The following is an 18,927-nucleotide window of genomic DNA, read 5'->3' as shown; positions in this document are numbered from 1 at the left end:
ATAATTTTCCTAATTGCAGGTGATAAAATGGAGGCAATTTTAAACTGGTGTACAAACATGTGGTGCAATTCCCGAGTAGATTAATATATAACATCTTTTAAAAAGAAGATGGGGGACTTCATATTAGAAAGGACTAAGATTTGGGGTACCTGGGTGGCTCAGTCAGTTCAGCATCTGGATCATTTCAGCTCAGGTCACCTCAGAGTTCTGGGATGAAGCCCTGAATGGGCTCTACACTCAGCAGAGAGTCTGCTTGAAGATTCTTTCCCTTTGCCCCTCTCCCCTCCTTAAAATAAATAAATAAATTTTAAGGCGGGGAAGACCTGAGCTGAGATCACAGTTGGAAGCTTAACCTACTGAACTACCCAGGTGCCCCCAAAACTTAAGCTACTGTCATGAAAATGTATAGGACAGGGGCACCTGGGTGGCTCAGTGGTTAAGCCTCTGCCTTTGGCTCAGGTCATGATCCCAGGGTCCTGGGATCCAGCCTTGAGTCAGGCTCTCTGCTCTTCGAGGAGCCTTCCTCCTCCTCTCTCTGCCTACTTGTGATCTCTGTCAAATGAATAAATAAAATCTTAAAAAAAAAAAAAAAGTGTAAAGACAGGGGCGCCTGGGTGGCTCAGATGGTTAAGCACCTGCCTTCAGCCCAGGTCATGATCCCAGGGTCCTGGAATCAAGGCCCACATCAGGCTCCCTGCCCTGGCAGGGGGTAGGGAGGGGTCTGCTTTCCCTCTCCCACTCTACTTGCTTGTGTTCCTGCTCTCCCTGTCTCTTCCTGTCAAATAAATAAATAAATAAAATCTTAAAACAAAAAAAAAGTGGAAAGACAGACCATATAGTAGACACCATAACATGTAAAAATAAAACAAATGTGGATTATGCTGTCATTTTTAATTTTAATAAAATAGATAATTTCATATTACATAGAGAGCAAGTCCATCCACTCATCATTGATAAAATTTTAGAAATATTTTCTATAAAAAGTTTAGTACTTGATTGGGAATGAATCCATTAGAACATGATTTCTATAGATACAGTGTTCCCATCCTCACCCCCATTCTTATTTTGAGAAAATTTAAAAATACAGAAAAGTACAAAAAATAAGACAAGATATCCATATACCACAATCCAGAATTATCCAGTATTTTGATATATTTACTTGCAGTCTGTTTAGTTTTAAACAGAAATGGATGTTTATATATAAAATTGAAGTCCCCTTTAAACAGTCCCCATCCCATCCCTCCCACACTCATCCCCTTTTCCTTCTCCACTCTTCACAAGCAACCACTATCAAGAGTTTGGTCTGTATCTTCCAATCCATTTCAAAAACATTTTAAAAACATACATACATATAAGTATCCATTACCAATACATAGTACTGAATTTTGTGAGAAAAGTTTTAATTAAAATTTACAAAAATGTCATTGCAATATATGGGTTATTCTGCAACTTCATTTCCCCCTTCAACATAATTTTTGAGATCTCTGTAATACATGTCGATCTCACTTGTTAAATTTTACAGATATACAATATTTCATCATAAGCATTTCCCATTTTGTTCCTGATGGGTATTTAAGTTGTTTCCAACTTATGGCTACTATAAATCATGCCACAGTAAATAGACTGTTATATATTTTGAAGCATACAAACTCAGAATTCCTAGGTATTCTTGAACTTGTTATAAGGAATGTTTCCCTACTCCCAAGGTCATAACCATTTCAGTATATAGCTTTTTCATATTCCTGTTTTTAACCTCTTGGATCTTACCTCCGTGTATAGTTCATGGTTTGTTTTTTCTTGAAGAACAGATGACCTCCAAATCATTGTTTATACAGTCTCAGTATCTTCTTACCTCCTACTGCCATTTCTATCATATTCTAAATTCTAATAAATGCATAGGTGTTTCCAGAATCTCTTCCATTCTGCTAAATCAATATAGAAGTCTCTTCCTTTCCAATACTTACAACTTATTTTTTTTATTACATTGGTGAAAATCTCCAGATCTACGCAGACAGCAATAGAAGCATGTTTACCATTCCCAATTTTAGTGGAAATGCATCTAAAGTTTCAGCATTACCTGCACCATCAGCTTTTTGGTGGGTGCAGGATTTTTATCATACAAATGTCTTTCTCTTCAGTATAAATTCCCTGGTGTCCAGTAACTTTTTCACTTTTGTTTTCCTCCTTTGTGATGCTTTCCTTGAGCATGATTACTTCTGATGTGCTATAGAGGCTTAAATTCCTGATGAACATTTTCCAATTTTTAAGATATCTACAGGGTTTTTAATGAGTATGAATTTTCTGATGTCTAATGTGGTGTGACTTCTGGCTAAAAGCTTTCCCACATTCACTACATTGATAAGGCTTCTTACCTGTGTGTATTCTCAAATGCAGAGCAAGGGTTGAGAACTGAGAGAAAGCTTTCCCACATTCATTACAACCATAGGGTTTCTCACCTGTATGGCTTCTCACATGCACAGTAAGAGATGAACTCTGAGAGAAGGCTTTTCCACATACATTGCATTCATAAGGTTTATCACCTGAATGAATCCTCACATGCACAATAAGTGACGTTCGTTGAGAGAAGGCTTTTCCACATTCATTACATTCATAGGGTTTCTCTCCAGTGTGAATGTTTTGATGTTTTATGAGGTACTTCTTCTGGCCAAAAGCTGTTCCACATTCACTACATTTAAAGGGTTTCTCTCCAATATGAATTTTCTCATGCTCAGTAAGGTTAGACTTCCCACTGAAGGTTTTTCCACACTCCTTACATACAAAAGGCTTCTCTCCCGTGTGAGTTCTCTGGTGTCTGATGAGGTTTGACTTCTGAATGAAAGCTTTCCCACAATCCTTACACTCAAAAGGTTTCTCTCCAGTGTGAATTTTCTGATGGGTAAGGAGGTTTTCCTTCTGGCTGAAGGATTTTCCACATTCATTACATTCAAAAAGCTTTTCTCCAGTATGGGTATTCTGATGTTTAATGACATACTGCTTTTGGCTAAAGGCTTTTCCACATTCATTACATTCAAAAGGTTTCTCTCTATTATGAAAATGTTCATGTTCGGTGAGATTTGATTTGTGGCTGAAGACTTTCCCACATACTTTACAGGCAAAGGGGTTTCCCCCACTACAAATTCTCTGCTGACTGAGGTGTGACATCTGAATGGAAGCTTTCCCACATTCACAAGGTTTCTCTCCAGTATGAATTTTTTGATGAATGAGGATTTACTTTTGCTTGAAGGTATTTCCACATTTCTTACATTTGAAGGGCCTGTGTGTATGACCTTTCAAATGTAAAGTAAGGAATAAAATTCAAGAGAAATCTCTATCATACACAGTATATTATAAGCTTTCTCTCCAAGTATAAATTTTCTAATGCTCAATGAGGTTTTGTTATATTCACTGGTTTTTCTCCAGTAAAAATTTTCTTCTGCTCAATGAATCTGTTATCTAGCTAAAGGCTCCTCAGAAACAGGGTTTCTCTCTAGCCTGACTTCTACATTTAATGAGGTGTGGCATGTGAGTGAAAGTTTTCCCACATTCAGTAAATTCATAGGGTTTCTCTCCAGTATAAATGCTGTTTTCAGATGGGGTTCAAACTGTTTTAACCGAAGGCATTTCCACACTGATTTACACTTAAAGGGGGTTATTACCTAAAGAGTAAGTTGTGGCAGGATTTCCGAACTAAATTAGGCTGATGATTCTTTCCTACACAACACCCCGCGTGATTGTAAGCTAAACAGTATTTCAAACTCTTTCTAGTAAAATTGAAGAATATGTTGCCGTTAAAAGATATAATGTCTGAGATCAGAGGAAGTATTTTTCCAATTTTCTTATATTCACTGCTTTTTTTTCCTCAGTCTTTCCTGGAGATGGATGCAACTTGCTTCCCACGTCCTCCTGCCTCTCTATCTGCTCATCATCTTCTCAGGCTTCTTCTAAAACGGAGTACAAAGAATCATCATTTAAAGGAGGTAATGTATAAAAGTGCTTAGTACTGTGGCTGATAAATGGTAAGCCTTGATAATGTTAGCTTTATGTTATCATTATTTATGAATTTTCCCATTACTGGTAATAAAATTTTGGATTGTGCTATTGGGATGAACTATGGAAGGCCACCTCACAGCATGAAAAAATCCTCATGACCAATGTCAACAAATAACTTTTGAGAAGGAAACCTTTGTGGAGGGTATCTGCATAGATAATTAACATTCATAGGCACACGGAACTTAAGGATTCCCATTTCTTAGTTCGGCAAATTGAATGTAACAGAGAATGAGGAATTGACAAGTAGGATAAAAAGAGGACACAGAATTGAGAAAGTCTAAGAAAAGGATGTCTAAAAAAGGGAAAGGAATTAACCAACAACTGCTTCCTTCCAAAACCCCAATTAAAAAGACAAGAAAAGGGAAGATGATACAAGTCACAAGCTCACAAGAAAAAATGGATATGACTGGAGATATCAATACACACAGACATTAACAAATTTCCTGATAACATAAGAGCACACAAAAGATTTTCAACACGGCATAGCTGAGGAAGTTTAAGTATGTAAAGATCCTGCAGAAGAAGAAGCCAATGTCAAACCAATTTATGCCACGAAATATCAGAAAGACTAAGGAAACGGAGGGAATCAAGTACCTCAAAAGAAGTAATAAAGGACGGTAGCTGAAAAAAAGATATAGGTGCGGCTGGAGCACTACCCTCCCAGTAGGACGACCACGCGTTTGATGAAATAGAAATCATTCTTGGCAGAAATTTAATCAGAGAAATCTCCAGGCTCAGGGATATCCAGTAAGAGATGACAAGGGAGAGTGCTACACTGCAATCAATGGGATTAAATCTGTACATAACATGGTGAGACCTCCAGGACAGTCTGTAGCTCATGCCAAAAAAGGGCTGGCCATCAGGTATATATACCTGTGAGCAGGGTATAAAAGGCTCCTTCTCTGAAATACCTGAAAAGCCCATGAAAAACCTCAGTAGGATACCCCTCCAAGATGGTTATCTGTCATCTGTACTCATTTTTTTCGGCCAAAACAAAGGACCTGGACACGCCAGGGTTTGTGTGAGTAAAGTGGTATAATCCTTCTGTGGAGATCCTGGACCATAAGGCATTTTTGCCCCCCCCCCTTTTTTTTAAGATTTTATTTTTAAATAATTTCTACACCCAATGTGGGGCTTGAACTCACAACCCCAAGATCAAAAGTCACACGCCCACCAACTGAGACAGTCAGGCACCCTATAGCATTTTTTTAAAAGATTTATTTGAGAGAGAGACAGAGAGAGAATGAGTAGGAGGAGCCCAGGAAGAGGGAGAATAATCTCAGGCAGACACCCTGCTGAGCACAGTCTGACAGGGGGCTTGATGTCATGACCCTGAGATTATGACCTGAGCCAAAACCAAGAATCAGACGTGTAATCAACTGTGCCACCCAGGCACCCTACCCCATGGCATTTTACTTCTGACTCACAGAAACCTACTAGATGACTAGAAGCAACCAGGCATGAAAGAGCTTATGATCACCTTTCAGTGAATCAGTTTTAAACAAAATTGCAGCCAATATTTCACACACATTTGAGGAACCCCTAGTAATTAGACAGATCAACATCAGAAAAAAAAACAAGGGGCACCTGGGTGACTCAGTGGGTTAACTGATCCTCTGCCTTCAGCTCAGGTCATGATCCCAGGGTCCTGGGATCGAGCCTGCATTGGGCTCTCTGCTCAGCGGGGAGCCTGCTTCCCCCTCTCTCTCTGCCTGCCTCTCTGCCTACTTGTGATCTCCGTCAAATACATAAATAAAATCTTTAAAAAAAAAAAAAAAAAGAAAGAGAAAATAAGAAACTCTTTAGAATATAGGTAAGGAACAGTAAACAGCAACAAAACCTAAAACCAATCAGACAGATGATATTTTATGAGTGAAACAAAAATATGGTTCTGTAAGGAAAAAACAAAAAGTTCCCTTGAAATTAATTTAAGATGGGGAGTAGGAAGTTAGACTGTATTCTCAATCATTAATAAAAGGGTCATCTTACTGTAGAAGGATTACAGTATTTCACCCTAGCAAACTCAGGCATGGCCAGCTACTGTTTGGCCAATGAAATATAAGTGCAAGTGACAAGTTATTCCCCAGAAGGAGCTTTAAGAAGCCAAATTCAGGGGCACCTAGCTGGTACAGCTGGTGAAGTATGAGACTCCTGATCTTGAGGTTGCAAGTTTGAGCCCTATGTTGGGTGTAGAGATTACTTAAAGGGGCACCTACGTGGCTCAGTCAGTTAAGTGTCTGCCTTTGGCTCAGGATCATGATCCCAGGGTCCTGGGATGGAGCCCCACATCAGGCTCCCTGCTCAGCAGGGAGATATATGTGCCCCCATGTTCAGTGCAGCACTATCTACACCAGCTGAGATATGGAAACAATCTAAATGTCCATCAACAGATGAATAGAGAAAATATGGTGCATACACACAACGTAATATCACTCAGCCATAAAAAAGAACGAAATACTACCATTTGCGACAACATGGATGGAACTTGAGGGTACTACAGAAAGTGAAAGAAGTCAGAGAAAGACAAATAATGTATAATCTCACTTATATGTGGAATCTTAAACAAAAAACCAAGCTCATAGAGAACACACTGATAGTTGAGAGAGGTGGGTTTGGGGTGTGGGCAAAATGGGTGCAAGGGATACAACTTCCAGGTTTAAAATAAGTCATGGGGATGTAAGGTACAGCATGGGAACTACAGTTAGTAATACGTACTGCATACTTGGAAGTTGCTGAGAGAGTAGCTCCTTACATGTTCTCACTGGAAGAAAAAAAAAGTTCTTTAACCATGTGTGTTGACAGACGCTAACTAGAGTTATCGTGATCATTTCATAATATACACAAACACGAATTATGCTGCAGTGTGTGAGGGGGGATGGGGTAACTGGGCAATGGGCATTAAGGAGGGCACCTGATGTGATCAGAACTGGGTGATATTTGCAACTGATGAATCATTAAATTCTACCCCTGAAATTAGTAACATACCATATGTTAACTAGCTTGAATTTAAATAAAATCTTTTTTTAATAAAATCTTAGGAAAAAATTATAATATTGTACATCTGAAACTTATATAATGTTGTAGGTGAATTAGACATCAATTTTTTTAAAAGACAAATTCAGAGCATAAAGCAAGGTAACATATTAGCTGAGTGAAGTTCCAGAAAACAAAAGGAAAACACTGATTAGAGGAGATACTCAAAGAAAAACAAACAAAAAAGCTTGCTCTCCTGTAAGTCATGAATCTCTAGACTTAAAAGGGCACATGCAGTACCTTGCACGATGAATAAAAGATGCATACCTACATGTGTCACTGTGACATTTCAAAAGAAAAAAATAAAGAGGCCATTAAAAAAAAAAAAACCCTACTATATATGTATATACACACATATATACATCACCCAACTACACACAGGTATGTATCACCCAAAGAACAGGAATCAGAATGGCACCAAATTTCTCAACAGAAACACAGGAAGCTAAAAGACAAAATTCTGAGGGAAAATTCTAAGCTTAGCCTACCAATCTAATGAGACAAAGGCATTCTTGAGATATGTAAATGTTAAAAAATTTTTTTTCAATGCACTTTTCCTCTCAGGATGCTACTACATGAGCTCCACCAAATGAGTAGACAGAGAAGGTGATACAGAATACAAGAAAGATAGAATATAACATAGGGAAAACAAATGAAAAAGTCTTTGATAATGTTGATGAAAAACTACAAGATCAGAGCTAACTATCAGGTCAGAGTACAGCCAGTTCTGACTGGAACAGAAGAACCAAAATTCTACAGGTAAATCTTCATGGGAAAAAAAATGGAAAAAATTTTCCAATGCATTTGACCATGTGGAAACTAGTATTTAGAGCGCTTTTAACTATTCTAAGGTATCCAAGGGAGTTTATGCTAAATACAGAAAACCAAAACAAAAGTATGACAAATATAAATTCCATGAAAGAAAAAAATAGCATAGTAATAAATAAAATTCTATACATCTACACATATACGTCTATTGTAAATGAAAGGGTAATAGTTGGGGCGCCTGGGTGGGTCAGTGGGTTAAAACCTCTGCCTTCGGCTCAGGTCATGATCCCAGGGTCCTGGGATCAAGCCCTGCATCAGGCTCTCTGCTCGGCAGGGAGCCTGCTTCCTCCTCCTCTCTCTCTTCTCTGCCTACTTGTGATCTCTGCCTGCCAAATAAATAAAATCTTTAAGAAAAAAAAAAAGGGGTAATTGTTATCTCAAAAAGATGTCTTCAAGGTTAATTTTTTTTATTTTTTAAAAAAGATTTATTTGCCAGAAAGAAAAAGAGAGACCAAGATCAAAAGCAGGGGAAAACATTGGGCAAAGGGAGAGGTAGAAGCAGACTCCCCAAAAAGCAGGGAGCCTGATGCGGTACGATCATGACCTGAGCTGAAGGCAGACCCCAACCTGCTGAGCCACAGGCATCCCTTCAATCTGAGTTATTATATTAATGACTTCAGTGATTAAAAAAAAAAGAAAGAAACAAATCAGACAGTTGTTTATCCTACAAATAGGTAAAATTAAGGTGGGCAAGACAGACTGGAAAAATAAAAATTGATACTAAAGAGTTACTTCTAACTTCAGAATAAATGAGTGTCAGGGTGCCTGGGTGACTCAGTTAAGTATCCAGCTCTTGGTTTCTTTCAGCTCTGGTCACAATCACACCGGTTATAAGATCCAGCCCCACAACGGACTCCGCACTGAGCATGGAGTCTGCTTCAGATTCTTTCACTCCCTCTGATCCTCTCCACTTGCACACCTGTTCACCGGCATACTCTCTCAAATAAATAAAATCTTTTAAAAAAATGAGTCCTCTCTGGGATTTAATTTCTAAAGAAAAGGAGGAAAGGCACAATGCAGTGTTCTAGAAGCCACCTCCAGTAAGAGGAAAAAGGGGGAAAAAAATAAAAGCAAAAGATAAGAAAACACTTAGCAAGATAAAGCAGCATCTCAGGTCATCAAAGCACCAATCAAACAGAAGAGAGAATTCCTACAGGGGTGACTCACAAGACATAAATAGATCCTTTCTTCTAAAAAGTTAAAATAAGAACATCTCTGCCCACTTTTCACATCGGTGAAAGATAAAGAAAAACAGGGGAAAAGGGGGGGGGACTGCATTGTTGAGAAGAGCAGGAAGTAGCTATAATCCTAATGTCTTATGAGGATTGTTAGCAGGCATCAGCCATTGTTGCTGTTTTTAGGAAGGGTTCTCAGGCACAATGCTCTCTAAAAACATAAGGCATAGCCTCAAGGGACAAATCATCACCTCCTGGTTTTTAACAACAGAATCACTGGAATGTAGGTTGGATACAGAAGACTTGGTGGACCCACCAGCATCCCTAAATGGTAGGAAAAGTAGGACTGAGCAAGGAAATACAGATGTGTAATGGGGGAGAAGGTGGGATAAGCAGACAACATGAAGCATGATTACAGATGTAAAACATAATTCAGAGGCATTTAACCACTGAAAGAATGAAAAGAAGGTAGCAAGTAATAAAAAGGAACCTAAATGTCAGACTATATATACTTTTTTTTTTTTTTTAAAGATTTTGTTTATTTATTTGACAGAGAGATATCACAAATAGGCAGAGAGGCAGGCAGAGAGAGATGGGGAAGCAGGCTTCCCACCGAGCTGGAGCCTGCTGTGGGGCTTGATCCCAGCACCCTGGCATCATGACCTGAGCCGAAGGCAGAGGCTTTAACCCACTGAGTCACCCAGGCACCCCAAAAAAGACATTTTTTAAATATTTAAAAAATTTTCATTTACTTATATTTATTTATTTATTTATTTGACAGAGCCAGATCACAAGTAGGCAGAGAGGCAGGCAGATAGAGGGGGAAGCAGGCTCCCTGCTGAGCAGAGAGCCTGATGTGGGGCTCTATCCCAAGACCCTGAGATCATGACCTGAGCCCAAGGCAGAGGCTTAATCCACTGAGCCACTCAGGCGCCCAAGACTTTTTTTAAAAAAAGATTTCATTTATTTGACAGAGAGACAGCGAGAGAGGGAACACAAACAGGGGGAGAGGGAGAAGCAGGCTTCCCACAGAGCAAGGAGCCGGATGCTGGGCTTGATTCCAAGACCCTGGGATTTTGACCTGAGACGAAGGGAGACGCCTAAGGACTGAGTCACCCAGGCACCTCAACACTTAAGACTTATAAAAGACAATGCTTGAGGAAAAAAGTCTATCAAATTGGGAGGTATGATGAGAGAAAAATCACACAGCAGTAATAGAAATAAAGTGTGAAGTCCTGACATCCAGAACGGAGTTAAGAGGGGTATCTAAAAAGTCTGATTAAATAAAGCAGCAAAAATGATGACTGTAAATGTAAGCCAGCCATCTAAAGAATTCATAACAAGTAAATACTCCCAAGTCTAGGGCCTGTAAGAAAATATCCGAGTATTTCAAAGGTGTCAATGTTGCCTGACCAACGGTGACCTACCTTGCCATTCACTCACCTGAACAAATTTCCTTTCCACTTGGTTCTCCACCATCCAGTGTCTTCTTATTCCAACACAGGATCACATACAGTTTGGTCAGTTTATAACCTGCTTTTGGGGAAATGACACAGCACTAGAATGTTAATGCTGGGGGCCAAAGTACCATCCTAGAACTAAGGCTGAGCCCAGGGGCCTCCAGGCCTTCTCAATGATGAGGAAGGTGCAGTTTCCAGGATTACAAGGAAGTGGCCCTGTGAAAAAGAGGGAAGTAATGACCTTTTGCCTTAGAGATTAATGCACACACAATTATAATAAGAAACGAGGACTACCTGAAACTTGAATTTCAAAGCCAGACTCATTAAACCATTTACATTTCCAGAAATGGGGTAAAAAAAAAAAAAAAAAAAGAGAGAGAGAGAATTATTTCTCAGAATTTTACTTAACACAGGAAAGCTGTTTCATACCTTCTACGACTGGTTGCTACTGTTCTGTACCACCACATTTATACATAGGTTCCTGACTGGATTTTAACCATGGCTATTATTCCTGGATGATTTTAATACTCACATCATGACAACAGCAGTAGATGCCTATCAGAACTAAGTCACCAGAATACAATGCATAGGAAATTGTTCTTACAGTATTCAGGAATAAAGCTGCAAAAAGTTTCCCCAGAGTCCTAACATTTACTTTGTATTATAATCTAGTTAAAACTATGTATCAGAAATGTCCTGTAAATATACATTCATTCATTCATTCACTCAAAAAACATTTTTAAGGACATTATTGGAACTGACAAAATTTGAATATGGATTTTATGTTAAATAATAGCAATGTGTTGATGTTAAAAAATTTTTTAAAAGATTTTATTTATTTATTTGACAGAGAGAGATCACAAGTAGGCAGAGAGGAAGGCAGTGAAAGAGGAGGAAGCAGGCTCATTGCTGAGCAGAGAGCCCAACACATGGCTCCATCCCAGGACCCTGAGACCATGACCTGAGCCAAAGGCAGAGGCTTAACCCACTAAGCCACCAAGGCTTAGTTTTTGTTTACCATACCATGGTTATGAAAAACAAAGTACTTGTTCTTAGAAAATCCGCGCTCAAGTACTTATAAAGGAAGCACGTATGCAACTTAGTCTAGGAAGCACGTATGCAACTTAGTCTCAAATGGCTCAAAAAAAATTATACACAAAAATATCTGGACAAAGAAAGTAGGAAAAACAAAGCAAAAAAACAAAACATAAATGGTAAATTTGTGTAAAGGATATATGGGACTTTCTAAACTAATCCAACTTTTCTATAAAGTCAAAATCATATAAAAAAAGCAAAATCCTAAAAACCTGAGTTACTGCTATACACATACACATTATCATACATATCATACACTATCATACTAACATACTATGCATGTTGAAGAAGCTTGGTTACCAATTTTTGTGCTGGGGTATGGCAGAGATGGAGGGCTTAGAACATAATTTTAACAGTAATGTAGGGGCACCTGGATGGCTCAGTCATTAAGTGTCTGCCTTCCGCTCAGGTCATGATCCCAGGAGCCCCGCATCAGGCTGCCTGCTCTGTGGGAAGCCCGCTTCTCCCTCTCCCACTCCCCCTTCTTCTGTTCCTCTCTCGCTGTGTTTCTATCAAATAAATAAATAAAATCTTTTAATAAACAAACAAACAAACAAACAAACAGTAATGTACCTAGAGAGAAATAGGAGAGGGTTAGTTTCCTGAAGACAATCAGCAGGGGAAAGGAGATCAAATTTGATATTCTATTCAAGTTTGATATCCAGAGTGTCAGGTTTCTGAGCAACATGCAGGCAGGTATATTCATTAGGCAACTGCACACAGACATAATGTGCTCAGAACAGGCCTAGAAAGCCCAGGAAGGAAACAGGAATTTACCAGCTGTGAGAATATCAGTGCTGCTGAAGACATAGGTGGAATGTGACTATGACTGCTTAGAGATGTGAAGAAGATAGTCAAGGACAGAATCCTAGGAACACCCAACAGTTAAAGAGGCAAGGAAAGGTTTCAAAGGAGCATGGTGGCTGCTTAGTTTTGTATCTTTCAAGTACTTCTTCTGAAAACTATACAAAATATCAAGAATAATGGGGGTGGTGGGCGGCCAATACACACTATTATTTTTCATAAAACTAGTAGAAAGAATATGTTCACTCTAAATTATATTAAGTGTAGCCCCAAACACTCAAAATAGCAGATCCAGTGCAGGAACCACAACAGTATGGTATGCACAGCAAGAAAGATTACATAACACTAAAAAGAGGTGTAGGAGCTCTGAAGCACAGAATGCTACTGTTTCCTTTTTCCTGATAATGGTCTCAAAAAACTCTCTCATACAAACATGAGTAAACAAAATAATTTGTCTGTGTCCATACAAAGATACTACAAGAAAAACAGTGAAAGCAAACAGCACAATTTTCAAACAGCTGAGCAAACTCACATGAAAAGTACTGCCACAAAGGAAGAAAGAAAATGAAAACAAAATGAAATTTTTAGAACTTTAAGAAGCAAGCTATATAAAGAACACAATGACAAAAACAGACCCTTTACTATAGAGAACAAACTGAGGGTTGCCAGAGGGGAGGTAGGTGAGAGAATGGGTTAAATGGGTGATGGGTATTAAGGAGGTCATTTGTTGTGATGAGCACTGGGTGTTACAGGTAAGTGATGAATCACTAAATTCTACTTCTGAAGCTAATATTACATTTTATGTTAACTAACTGGAATTTAAACAAAAACTTGAAATTACAAAAAAAGTTAATAAAAAAAAAAGAATACAATGATAAAGAAACTGAGTGAAGTAAAGGTCACTCAAAAAGAGGGAATGAGGGGCGCCGGGGTGGCTCAGTGGGTTAAGCCGCTGCCTTCAGCTCAGGTCATGATCTCAGGGTCCTGGGATCGAGTCCCGCATCGGGCTCTCTGCTCAGTGGGGAGTCTGCTTCCCTCTCTCTCTCTCTCTCTCTCTGCCTGCCTCTCTGTCTACTTGTGATCTCTGTCAAATAAATAAATAAAATCTTAAAAAAAAATTAAAATTAAAATTAAAAAAATTTAAAAAAAAAGAGGGAATGAAAAGAAAACAAAGTAAGAATGGACATTTTGGGGTACCTGGCTAGCTCAGTCGGTAGAGCATGTGACTCTTGATTTCGAGGTTGTGAGTTCAGGCCCCATGCTGGGTGTAGAGATTACTTAGAAATAAAATCTTAAAAAAAAAAAAAAAGAATGGATATCTTACTAGACATCTTATTTTGTTCTGCCTGATTTTTTTCTTTTTTTTAAGACTACAGTATTAGAGTTTGGGGGGATTTTTGGTTTCCTTGATTAATGTGATCTTTCCTGGTTGTTTTTTTCATCTGAAGCATAGCAGCAACCTCAGCCCTACACTTTTGGTTTCTACTCACATCCCCTGAGTTGCAGGCAGCATGGGTAACATATATATAGGTAATCATATATCTGACCACAGAAGCCAACATCTTATCCAATGCAAAAACACTGGAGGAGCTTCTATCACATTCTAATAAAAATAAGGATGCCCACTGTCTAAAGTATTATATAAATGTAAAAAAATAATCCAGTAAATTAAGCTGGAAATAAAACTAATTTATAGAAATCAATGACTTTCTCATAAACCACAACAATGACTCCATTTACAACAGCAATAGAAAAGATAAAGTACCTAGAAATAAACTTAGTAAGAAGGTCCAAAACCTGAATGAAAAAAAAGTTTAAACACTCCAGAAGACCCAAAAGGAAATTGGAACATATAAAATATGTATCATGCATGGACAATATTTAACATCATAAAGATCTAATGTCCCTTTCTAAGTTATTATATAAATTTAGTGCAATACCAATAAAAATAAGCTTTTTTCCCCCTAGAACTAGACAAGTTAACTCTAAAGTTTACACAGAAAAATAAATAAGCAAGGGGGCGCCTGGGTGGCTCAGGCAGTTGTGTGTCTGACTCTTGATTTTGGCTCAGGTCATGATCTCAGGGTCCTGAGACTGGCTCCACACTCAGCGGGGAGTCTGCTTGAGATTCCACACACCCCGCCCCGCTGCCAAGCATGCAGGTGTGCACGCACTCTCTCACAAATAAATAAAATCTTAAAAAAATAAATAAAGAAAGAAAGAACAACCAGTAACAGACTAGCAACACCAAAATTGTAAAGCTTCAACAATAAAAAGATAAAAAGATAAATACTGGTATATGAATACAGACCAGAAGATGGATGAGACTATAAACTCCAGAAATAGACCAAATACATGTGAGAATTTATTTATTTGATCAAAATGGAATTTCAAAATAGTAAACTTAAAAAACAAATAACGATGCTTACAAGTCAGAAAAATTTGAGGTTCGCAATCAAATAAATGTAAAGGGAATTTTTTTAAAGATTGTATATATTTATTTGAGAGAGAGAGACACACTGAGAAGGAACACAAGGAAGGGGAGTGGAACAGGGAGAAGCAGGCTTTCTGCTAAGCAGGAAGCCTGACACAGGACTCCATCCCAGAACACTGGGATGAGGACCTGAGCCAAAGCAGCCGCTTAAAGACTGAGCCACCCAGGTGCCCTGAGGAATTTTAAAAACTAGGAAATCATCACTTTCCAACCCTTAAAGAAACTGATATAGCCAAGGATTATTTATAAGTGTTGAAACCATCCATTATATCAATGGGGAATGAACATGCATATGGTACCAAAGTAAATCACACAGATTTCACTTAATAAGTGGAGCTGGAAGAACTGTGTAGCCAACTGGTCGAGAAGGGAAAAATATAATCACTAATGATGGACCAGTCAAATCATAAGTTTCTCCTGAGTTATGCCATTTGAAGATCACCTCTGATGTACTCTGGCCAAAAGTCATAACCGGGATTTTTAAAAAACATCATCAGAGGTTCCGAATTACAACCCTGAGAAAGTAACCATCACATAAATCAAAGAACATTCTCATGAAAAAGATAATGATGTATTTCTAAAGATGAATCTAACTTAAACACAGGAATCTAACTTCCTCATTCCAGTTATAAAAGGAAATGTCAAAAAAAGTTTAAAATGGAAATGAAAAAGAACATTTATATCTATATATTTGAATCTTTCAGAAATTTCTACCAGAAATAGTACAAATGGCTGTACTATTATTTCTTAAGGAACTATTATTCTGCAGGTAATAATACTGCTATTTATCGAGTACTTACTACATACCAGGCACTATTCTTTAGAACTTAAAAATCATTCATCTACACAACCAACCACCCTGTGAATTAGATACTATTATTTTCTCTATATCAGTAAACGAGAAACAGGTATAGGCTTAAGTACATCAAGGTACAAAGTGGTGGAGGAATGAATTAACAGCAGTCTGGCTCCATGGCCCATATCCCCTTAAAAAACAAAAACAAAGGGGCACCTGGGTGGCTCAGTGGGTTAAAGCCTCTGCCTTCGGCTCAGGTCATGATCCCAGGGTCCTGGGATAGAGCCCTGCATCAGACTCTCTGCTCAGCAGGGAGCCTGCTTCCCCTCCTCTCTCTGCCTGCCTCTCTGCCTGCTTGTGATCTCTGTCAAATAAATAAATAAAAATCTTAAAAAAAACAAAACAAAACAAAAACACCAAAACCAAAAACCAAAACAAAACCCCACAAAAAACAAAAAAAGAAAAAAAACCTAAACTTTTAAATACTAAATTCATATACTTAGAAAACCAGCATAAAAAGTTATTTACCAGGGCACTGGATGTCTCAGGTCATGATCCCAGTCAAGCTCCCTGTTGCTTCTGCCTCTCTCTCTCTGCCCCCAACCCCCACTTGTGCTCACTCACTCTCACTCTCTCTCTCGAATAAATAATCTTTAAGAAAAAAAAAAGAAAGGGGGGGAAAAAAAAAAGGAAGCTATTTGTCTATGCCCTACCTATCTCAGTACAACAACCCCAAACAGAGATAGCCACTTCCATTAGTTTCTTGCCTATCTTTTGAGTTTTCTAATGGAAACAAATACAAACATTATTTCTGCCCCTTCTTACTTCAAATGAAGCATACCATTCATTTGGCATCTTGTTTTTTTCACTGCACAATACATTTTAGAGTTATTTCAGTGTCAATATACAGAAAGCTTCCTCCTCGTTCTTTTGTACACTTGTATATTACTCTGTTGTATAAAATGACCTAATTTTATCCAACAAATCTCCTAGTGATGGCTAATCTTTACCTACGCTAAACACTGCTGCAATGAGCAACCTCACACCTGTATGGGGGTACATTTGTAGGATTATTTCCAGATGTGAAATAGCCGTGTCAAAAAGAAAATACATTTTAATTAGAGACGCTGCCAAATTTCCCTTCATTGGCCTGCTTCGTGCTAACACCAATACAATTTTAATTTCTAGAGATTTATAATTTAAAATGTTACCACTAGATGTATCGATCTAGAGAGTATAATGCTAAGCGAAATCAGTCAGTCAGAGAAAGACAAATAGCATATGATTTCACTCGTGTGGAATCTAAGAAACGAACAAAGGAAAAAAAAAAAAAAGACAAACCAAAAAAACAGACTCTTAACTATAGGGAACAAACAGATGGTTACCAGAGGGGAAGTGGGTGGGTAGGGGGAAGGGTGAAACAACTGAAAGGGATTAAGAGTACACTTGTCTTGATGCACTGAATAATATATAGAACTGTTAAATCACTATACTGTATACTTGAAACACATAACAGTGTATGTTAACTATACTGGAACTGAAATTCAAAAAAACGAAAAACAAAAAAACATTAGCGCCGGGCTCCCACTTCCCCACATCCAACTGCTTTTCTTTTTCAGAGGTTTTACCGCTATTCTAGCTTATTTTTCCATATGAAATCCATAATCAGCTTATATAATCCCCCCAAAAAAAACTGTAGATGCTTTTATTAGGATCACATTGAATTAATAAATTTACTTAAATCTGCACGTGCTTCTTTCTGACCTCTCCCTATTGAAAAACATGGTGTATCTATTTGATAGTATCTCCTGTTACGCCTCTCAACACTTTTTAGAGTTCTTTTCTAATAGTTTTGCATACTGCTTATTTCTCATTTTTATTGCTATTGTAAATAGTTTTCTACTATGTCTTCTAACTGGCTGTTGTCTATTTGAAGACTGTTGATTTGTAAGTATTAAATTGGTACCCACTTAACTCTTATTTTTTAAAAATTCTGTTAGGGATGACTGTAGGGATTCCTTAGAAAAACCATTTTTGCAGACAAGAGTTAACGGTCTTTGTTACTTCACAAAATCCATTCAACTTGGGAACACCTCGATTCACTTAGGAGTCAGACACCTAGAATCTAGGTCAGACTAGTAAATAAACATTGCGACAACTAAATTTTCTTCAAATAATGAAGATTACCATGCCTAATCTAGAACTCCAAACCCTTGACTCTAATCCCGGGCTTTCTGTGCTATATGACGCTGTTGCTCAAAGTGCAACGTCGATATTTAATCTAGGATTTAACAGCAGCCCTATTAAAATACCCTTTAGATCAGAAGATTTGAGATCGTCTGAAGCTCTTCCACCAACAAAAAGTGCCTTCGAAATAGTCTTGCTTGCTTAAAAAAGAAGAAACAACGGTGATCTGTATTCTACTTCAATTAAAAGTAAATGCATTTTATATAAAAATTCACTTTTAAATCATTTATCATCAAGCTTTTCCCCCCCTTCAAATAATCAAATAAAAAACACTCCACGAAGATGGCACCGTTATTATCAGCACTTTCGACAAGGGAAGTGCGGCTCGCAAATTATTACCTCAATACTAGTCTCCTACATCTCCCTCTCAGATGCAGCCATACACAATCCTGCACTCACAGTTTCTCACTCAATAATCCCAACATCCAAACTTGCGGGCAAACTCAGGGTCACACACGCTAGAACCCTCCTCAGAAACCCCCACCCCCACCCCGCACGTAGGCCAGAAGCTCTTAAACCCACTACTCATCCCCGCGCCGCGCCCCAACAAATCCAGAATCCTCCCCTTCAACCTCCCCGACCCGACCAGCCCAAGACGCCCACATCCCACCTCCTACTTTCGCGCCACGTGGACCCAGGGGCCGGACTGACCCGCGGACAAAGACCAAAATGTCCACTCGGCGCGCTGCGCCTGCGCACTCCGAGGGCGAGCGAACACTCCCAGAAGTCTCCGCGACGCGGCCCTCACGGTCACCGTGGCCAGGCCTAGCCTGGTATTTGATTACCTTCTGTCTACAGCAACGCCGTTTTTCCGGCCTTGAACTACATTTCCCTTTAGGCTTTGCTGGTCAGCACTCTGTCCCACACGAACTTGGCTGCCTCGTCCAGTAATTATGGGGCTCTAAGGGTGAGTCGTCCTGCTTTAGAAGAAAATCAGCTGAAGCC

At 38.7% G+C, this 18,927-nt stretch overlaps 1 protein-coding gene across 16 annotated transcripts; it reads right to left on the bottom strand.

Annotated features, from left to right (window-relative positions):
- Positions 1-876: 876 nt before the first annotated feature.
- Positions 877-18,881, bottom strand: ZNF146 (zinc finger protein 146). Of its 16 annotated transcripts, none has more exons than XM_032842151.1 (4): positions 18,768-18,857; positions 18,048-18,122; positions 10,530-10,762; positions 877-3,941 (listed from the first exon to the last, which is right to left on the bottom strand). In XM_032842151.1, exon 4 carries the CDS (start codon positions 3,160-3,162, stop codon positions 2,284-2,286), a length of 879 nt encoding a protein of 292 aa, XP_032698042.1. In that variant the 5' UTR covers positions 3,163-3,941; positions 10,530-10,762; positions 18,048-18,122; positions 18,768-18,857; the 3' UTR covers positions 877-2,283. The 16 variants fall into 16 exon arrangements, with proteins under 16 accessions (XP_032698042.1, XP_032698043.1, XP_032698049.1 ...); XM_032842152.1 differs by lacking the exon at positions 18,768-18,857 and adding an exon at positions 18,593-18,696 and having other exon boundaries at positions 18,048-18,118; XM_032842158.1 differs by lacking the exon at positions 18,768-18,857 and adding an exon at positions 18,593-18,696 and having other exon boundaries at positions 10,530-10,622; positions 18,048-18,118.
- Positions 18,882-18,927: the final 46 nt, after the last annotated feature.

Source organism: Lontra canadensis, unplaced genomic scaffold (genome assembly GCF_010015895.1).
Source record: "Lontra canadensis isolate GAN:19392208 unplaced genomic scaffold, GSC_riverotter_1.0 scaffold125, whole genome shotgun sequence".
NCBI lineage: Eukaryota > Metazoa > Chordata > Mammalia > Carnivora > Mustelidae > Lontra > Lontra canadensis.
This window is presented reverse-complemented; position numbering and strand designations above follow the sequence as displayed.